This window comes from Nyctereutes procyonoides, unplaced genomic scaffold (assembly GCF_905146905.1).
Source record: "Nyctereutes procyonoides isolate TBG_1078 unplaced genomic scaffold, NYPRO_anot_genome, whole genome shotgun sequence".
NCBI classification, from domain to species: Eukaryota; Metazoa; Chordata; class Mammalia; order Carnivora; family Canidae; genus Nyctereutes; species Nyctereutes procyonoides.
The window spans coordinates 45,894,742-45,902,394 of NW_026575139.1; the positions used below are offsets into that span (position 1 = coordinate 45,894,742).

Sequence of the window (7,653 nt, forward strand, 5' to 3'; positions counted from 1 at the left end):
TAACATTTGTGAAATACATGGTTGCCAGGATATAGACCAAAATATTAACACTGGGTATCTCTTTGTGGTGGTGTGTTTTCTTTCTTTCCTTATGTTTTTAAAATATTTTTTGAATGTCTTCGAATGAGGCTGTATTATAATCAAAAATATTTCAGAACATAATTAAGATTTGTGAAGTCATGAGTTTCTACTGTCTAAGGAGGGTACTTTTGAATTGAAACTAAGCCTCCGATTGCTCAGTTTCCAGATGGAAGTTCTGTCAAGTTCCATTCAAGCTCTCTGTTCGCTCAGCCTCTTGGCTTGTCCCACAGTTGGAGGCTTTCACCCTCCCCACTGCCTCCTTCCCCTACACCACTAGGAATAGGAAAAGTGGGTCATGCTGGGAGTATGCTGGGCCAGAGAGGCAGGAATGACACCTGGCATATGGGAGGTGACCCAGCTGGCTCCCTTGTGACCTGGACATTCCCATTTCCACACTAAATATCCCTTAGTGATTTCCTGTTCTCTCGTCTACCAGTGAAGACTCCGAAACAACCCAGGCTTCATCCATGTAAAAAGCTTCCCAAGGTTTCCCAGAGGTTGTCCTGCAGGGGATTTCCTGTTGACAGAAACACAGGAAGAAGCAGTGCGGGGGCTGCCCGCGTTCAACATCTGTGCCTGAGGCCCTCTGCCGGTCGCTCACCCTGCTAGAGGGAGGCCTGCTGGCTTCTGGCACCGGGAAACCAGCTAAGCAGGCAGGATGGCCTCATATCACAGCCAACCAGCCGGCCTCATCCCAGGCCTTGTTGCTGAGACAGCAGAGCGCAGTGTCAGCAGTGTCATGTCAATCCCCCAGCAGTGCTCAGATTTAACACAGAAATAGCAAGAGAAGTATGTAAGATAGGGGGGTGGGGGTTGGAGGAGAAGGCTACTCTCAAGGTTCTCATACAAATCTGCTGTAGGATTTTTTTTCCTGGTGATCTTAGGGAGCTCCAAAACAGAGGCTCTTAGCTCTTACCCTCATCAGTGATTAGTAAGTGCACCCTCGGAATTTGGTTGTTGGGGGCTGGTTCCCTGTGCAGAATAACTCTGTGCATAGCACCCAGAGTCATATTTCGTTAGATGAGCCTGGCCAGTTACTCTGGCCAGGACTCACAACTGCCATCTCTTTTACATACAGTGCACTCCAGCTGCCCTCCTTAATTAGCCTCTGTTAGTGGCATATCTCTTTAACTGGCCTGTCCATCTGCCTGACATTGAGCATTCCTCCTGCTTTATAGTGCTTGTGATTCCTGATTGTCTCCAGCATGTGACTGGAGCAAAATAGCCTTATATGGCCAAAGGGAAATTGACAAATGTCTGCCCTGGAGACTCTTTTAAAAACAGTAGGATGAACAGGGAAACAGCAGGCTCTTGTGGGAGGAGGAAATAGTGTTTATTCCAGAAAAACCTAGAAGCATCTGTTCACCTAAGTAGGGAAAAAAAATCTATTTTGAAGCTTCCTTTATGTAACTGTCAATAAATGCAAAAATTAGGAGCTCTCTTAAATGCCAATATAAACACCAAAAATTATTCTGAGGAAAGGCAAGTTACATAAATGGAGGCAGAATAAAGGAAATAACAGTTGCTACACAAAGTGAATTTCCTTCTTTCATTAATGTTCTATCATAATTTGCTACCTGCGTCAGTTCTCCAGGAAGTGAAGGGAGCGGTGAGGAGGAACATTAGAAGAGAAATTTGGAGGTGGGAGAGAAGGAGCTTGTGAAACAGGCATAGGAGGTTGTTTCAGCTGGGAGGTAGGTGGGCAGAGGGTGGAGGAGGCAAGAAAGGTTGTGCCAGGAAGATGCTTCTCTCACTCAGAAGACATTCAGTCTGAGGTCACCTTATCTTTGAACACATACTGTAAATAAAACCCCTTTTCTTTTCTTCTTTTTAAAACAGGAACCACTTGAATTAAAATTTCCAAACATCTCTTATCCTGCCCTCGGGCTCTTGAAGGTAAAATCATAGCTTCTAACAGACCAGGAAGCACACAGTAGCTGGTGTCACTGGGGAGTCTGAATGATTTATGTCAGTTTCCACTAATGGAAAAGTGTTCCTTTTAGAATTCTCCTTCTCCTTTGAAAAGTGGACTTTCAATTTTTGTTCACATTCAGTTATAAGGAAAACATCTGTAGGCGTTTTCCATTTTAAATAAACCCAACGCTCTGTATTTGAAGTCTAAGTTTGCAGAAAATAGAAATTTCAGAGGGTAGTACTTGCTTTATTTACCAAGGGATCCTTTTCTTCAAAAACTGTTGAGCCATAGGATCCATTTAAATAGCCAACCCCCCTAGTATATTTGAAGTTGGTTTTGATTTTAAAACTGCGATTTTCAGATATATATAGCTCTTATGTAAAGTCGAGTACCAAGTAAAACACGTGCAAATTACAATCCATGTTCCATCCGTTTCAAACTGTATATTTACCAATGCCTTTATAATATAATTTTAAGAATTGAGACAGTTCCTTGGGGTATGTAATTGTGAGATTTAATCTATCCAAGTATGAGCCCTACGGCCTACTTAATGACAAAGCAAATGGTTAAGAATGATGTAATATAAAGGCATGTATATTATGCCTCTCATTCCACGCATGCATATTTATCCTGTAATGCATAGGCTATTTCTGAAGAATATACCAGAGAAAAAGGAGTAACTGAATCTAGAAGGGGGAACGGGAAGAACTAGAGTGGTGAGGAGGCTTTGCTGTGTTCTGTATGAATTTTATTTTTACCACATGTAGGTATTATTTTTAAAAATAAAAACCCTAATTAAAAAAAACAACAACAACCACCCTAATTTTTACAAAGTATGTACAAGGGACCAAACTGGTTAAGTGGATTATTCCAGTTGGATGCTGAGACAAGCTCAAAAATCATCTCCTACTCCCTCAGGGCAGAGCACCAACTGCCTCCACAACAGAACTGCCTCCTGGGGAAAAGGATTTTTTGTTACCATTTCTAGAAACTATTTACTTATTGTGTGGTTACCCATTTAGGAATATTTGTGGGAGGAACTGAAATCATAATTGGTGTGTTTTTCCTACTTTTCCCCCTTCCTGTTCCCACCTGAAGGGCTTGATCTGTCAAAGAAGAAGAAAAACGATCTGAATAAGTTAATACAATTTAAAGAAGTAAGAATGGGGACTTCCTCTGTCCTTTCAGGGCTGTCTCCACATGAATCCTGCTGAGAGGCTGACGTGTGAACAGCTGTTGCAGCACCCGTATTTTGACAGCATGAGAGAAACGGGGGATTCGGCCAAAGAACTTGACAGACCCACAAGGAAGACCCTACGACAGAGCCGAAAGCACCTGCCTGGGGTAAAAGTGGGGCACTGCTTTGCAGAAGCCCCCGGGCTGCTGTTTCGAGTGGTCTCACGCCGGCCACCTGGTGCAGTCTGCACCTCTCCTTGAGGTGGCGGCGGCGGCTTGCAGCTCCAGCACCCCCGTCCCAGCACCAGGACAAAGGGCGCCAGACGCACCTGCCTCTGAGGCCCGTGTCCCTGGTCCCGAAGGCGCCCTTGCCCTGCGGCTCGGAGCCGCTCAGAGCGGCCGGGGCGTGAGCACAGGTCTCAGGCAGGTCCACGGGCGCGAGTCCCGCTGAGCGTGCTCTTTGTCCTTTGGAGAATGAAATCCGATTTGTCCCCGGCAGCTCGCTGTCATCACGTTACTTTCAGTGTTGACCGACCTCCTAGGGTCATCCCCAAATGGGACCGTTTCGCCCCCAGTCTTCTTTTTTTATATATATATTTTTTATTTTTTTTTGTTTTTTATTTTTTTTTTATTTATGATAGTCACAGAGAGAGAGAGAGAGAGAGAGAGAGAGGCGCAGAGACACAGGCAGAGGGAGAAGCAGGCTCCATGCATCGGGAGCCCGACGTGGGACTCGATCCCGGGTCTCCAGGATCGCGCCCTGGGCCAAAGGCAGGCGCCAAACCGCTGTGCCACCCAGGGATCCCCCGCCCCCAGTCTTCTAATCGTCAGCCTTGGCTAGGCAGGTGCGGCGAGCAGTGCTCTCGGTGATATCAGCAGGACAGCCTATCTTACAGGAGAGCATCCACGCTGCCCACGGCAGCCCGTGGAGAAACGGGACTGGGATGAAGTCCGCAAAATAGCCTTACATTCGGTGTCCTGTTGTAAGCCCATAGCTGTAGTAATTGAGAATGGACTGAGATGAGTTGGCTACTCCTGGTCCCTTCTGGATCTGCTTAGGTAGCCCTTCCTCTATAAATGATTTTTCCCTTGGCAGCCCCCCCCCCCCCACACACACACAGCGTGCTGAATGGCATCTGGGGGTATGTATGTGAAGTTTGGAGGAAAGAAGAGGATGGACAATCTGACGGATCAGGGGCAGCATGAACTGTGGGGTCCTAAGATAGACCTGAGTTACAAAATTAAGAAAGCTTTGTTTTATCCTCTGTCATGTATGACCCAGGTAGCAATACAGGCCAGAATAGACAATGGCCCACAACCCCAGAGTTACCACTTAGCTTGCTGTTCCTTTGTGTTCAAGAGTAAAGGGTCTTGGTGGGAATATTTCTACTTGAAAGAAGGGAAACCCACTAGTTGATGTCTTGCATATAGGACTGGAAGGATACAACTGTTTGAAATGCTAAAAAGTAACTGCTTTTCAGATACCTAAGGCCATGTAGTATAATTATATTTATGTTCTCCTTACTTTCATTTGACACTGACAATAAATTCAAACATTTTCTGGGAGCTTGGAGGGAACAGTTTTGCCTTTTTAACTAAAGGGAAAGGGGGCAAATTGCTGAAGTGCTCCAGGCATCAGTTTTCTTTGCTTCTCAGACCAAGCATTGCTTTAAATGATCCCTCAGGTCCCAGCAGGCTCTTACCTCCTGTAAATCTAGGTCTTTTTTCCAATAATGTTCACGTCAATTTTTCCTTCTTTTTCATATTCTCTAAATTTTCTTGAATGTGCATGTCTTGCTTAATATAAAACAAATTTTTAAGGGACACCTGGGTGGCTCAGTGGTTAAGCATCTGCTTTCAGTTCAGGGCATGATCCCAGGGTCCTGGGGTCAGTCCCACATTGGGCTCTCCACGGGAGCCTGCTTCTCCCTCTGCCTATGTTTCTGCCTCTCTCTGTCTCCCATGAACAAATAAATACAATCTTTTAACAAAATAAATCTTTAAAAGGAAAAAGAACAAATGTAAACATTTTGTCCTCCCTTAGGTCCTGGATTCTGTACAGAAAAAGTATTTTTGTGCTGAAAAACGGACTAATTTACCTTTTTGTGAGATGTTCTCAATAGCGAAAAGTGTGCATGGCATTGAACCTAATCCTGTGTTTTGTAATTGCAGTTGCAGTGCCTACCTCAGCTAACTAGCAGTGGCTTCCTTCCAGCTCTGGATAATAAGAAGTACTACTGGAATATGAAGAAACTTAACTACCATTTTCCAAACATTTAAGGAGCTTGGAGATGGAAGACGAAAAAGGAATTCATCAGTAATTTGAAGAAAACAAAACCTGTACATTTGCTTGAAAACATTCACAATGTTAATGAATTACAAAACACCCATATGTATTTTTCTTGTAGTGCTTTTGCCTTGAGTCCTATCCCCTGCCTTTTCAGACTGTCATCATATTCAAGAAGAGTTTTAGTTCCTGAAATCAAAATGCTTAAAATTCTATTTTCTGCTCGCTCTCTTAATTTTCATAGTTTAAAACATTTTTGGAATATTTAAGAGTTGTTCAAAATACTTAAAATCATGGATTGTCATAACAAAATCTATTTGCTTATGTTTTTAATGTTTGCAGGCATTTTTACATATGCTTTTATCTTTACCTTGTAGTAAAGGATGCATCTTAGTCATTTTTGCAGGCAAGATGGGTTTACATAACCCATCTACAGGTGACCCAATTCCCCCTGCAAACCATGGTGTGAAGCCTGGCAGCTGACCAAGGCAGTCAGTGGGTAGAACAAGATTTACAGACTTAATGGGAACTGAGCCTATCAGCCTGAAAGTAATTAGTTCTTCATTCTCTCCAGCTCAGTCGCCGACTTGAGAGACAGATCTAGAGGCAGGACTATAGTGTTCTGGGTTCTGGAAGAAATTGCTTATGAGTTTTTACTTGGATCATGAAAGATGTTAGGTTGTAAACTGGTATTTTCCCTGAAATACACCTTTGTACTATATGTATGTATAGTATACATACCTACATACGTGTATGCACATATTTATACTATGCTAAGAACTGATAACAAGTAGTCCAAAATTCCTAGTTTTGTATCGTGGTACTTAAAATGATGACATATAATTAACTTTGACTTACTCTACCGCTCCTATTTCAAAAGCTTTTCACCCTCGTCCCTTGAACACAAGGGCAACATGAAGCTCACGTCTGTTTCTTGTAAGCTCATTGCCAGTTTTGGTTGATGTGCTACTGCTGTTCCCTTACTGGTTCCCAGCCGTGGTTTTGGGAGTGTATTTTACTTTATCTTCAAAACATTGCTTCTGTGTTCTTACTAGTTTACTGCTACAGTAACTTCCTTCATGACAGCATTTGACTTTATTCAGTTACTGCTGAGTAATTCATCAAACTTCGGCATCTGCTCAATCATTTTGGCTACTCCAGCCAGTTTAATATCCTAAGGCTTCTGATGTATGTAGCTTCTTGCAAAGAGCTGACAATGGGTTAAAGACTAGTCCCAGCATCATCTAATTCTTCTCATGGGGCTTGGATTCAAATGACAAGGAAGGCCATCCCACTTCTGTGACTAGTTTACATTTTCTCTTTTCCTTTTTAACCCAAACAATGCACTTGACGAGGCAGATGACTGTAACTGCCTAATTCATTCAGTAGTTCTATAGAAAACCATTCAGAATATAAAAGTAGTTCCAGAATAAATTGTAGTGAATCAGTTGCCTCACCACACAAAAATCAAACAAATTGGAGATGGAAGCGTTCATTTTTTTCTAATGAGTTGTATTAAATGTGTACTAATGCTTGATTTAACTGTAGCTGTAACCCTTCGTTCAGCATGGAATCACCACTGTTTCACATGGCACTGGTCTATATCCTAGTCTTTTTTTTTTTAATTTACTGTTTTCTGCCTTTATAATTGACAGTGGCAATTTTATTTGTAGATGGTATATCATTTATGGTATGTGCTATTTACGTAAGCCTCTCTTCTAAACACAACTGAAATTCATTTTTCTATCCGAAGGCTGCATCATACAGTGTTTATTTTAAAATTATTTCCTGTCAAGTCAAGAGCTGAATGTTCAAACCAAACATACAGAAATCTACTAGTTAACAGTAAAAGAACCAGGGCCATTTCAAGCAGGTAAAAATAAAGATCTGTTTTTATCTATTTATGATATTCTTCGTCATTGCTTTCTAGATATAAATTGAATTTTGTGCTTACACTTCTTTTTGATGTCCCTGAGCTCATAGGAAGCAGTATCCAAAATATGGGGAATAAAAATTAGTTTCTAATTAAGATTCTCTATTCAAAGCAATATTTTAATTTAAGCAAAACATAAGTATAACTGTGTTGGTCTTCATGATCATTTCCTCTGTTCTATTGCAGTCAGCAAAACTATTTGAATTCAGTCAAGTCTTCATGTCTAGTTTTAATTTTTTTTATTATTATTTTTTTATTTAT

At 41.9% G+C, this 7,653-nt stretch overlaps 1 protein-coding gene across 2 annotated transcripts in view; it reads left to right on the forward strand.

Moving 5' to 3' along the window:
* CDKL1 (cyclin dependent kinase like 1) overlaps positions 1 to 7,359 on the forward strand; it is a 55,512-nt gene extending 48,153 nt beyond the window's left edge. For both annotated transcript variants that reach the window (XM_055303879.1, XM_055303880.1), the window contains exons 7-9: positions 1,921 to 1,977; positions 3,185 to 3,340; positions 5,345 to 7,359. In XM_055303879.1, the coding sequence (XP_055159854.1) occupies positions 1,921 to 1,977; positions 3,185 to 3,340; positions 5,345 to 5,452 (321 nt within the window). In that variant the 3' untranslated portion in view covers positions 5,453 to 7,359. The remainder of the gene's footprint in view (positions 1 to 1,920; positions 1,978 to 3,184; positions 3,341 to 5,344) is intronic.
* The last annotated feature ends 294 nt before the right edge of the window (positions 7,360 to 7,653 follow it).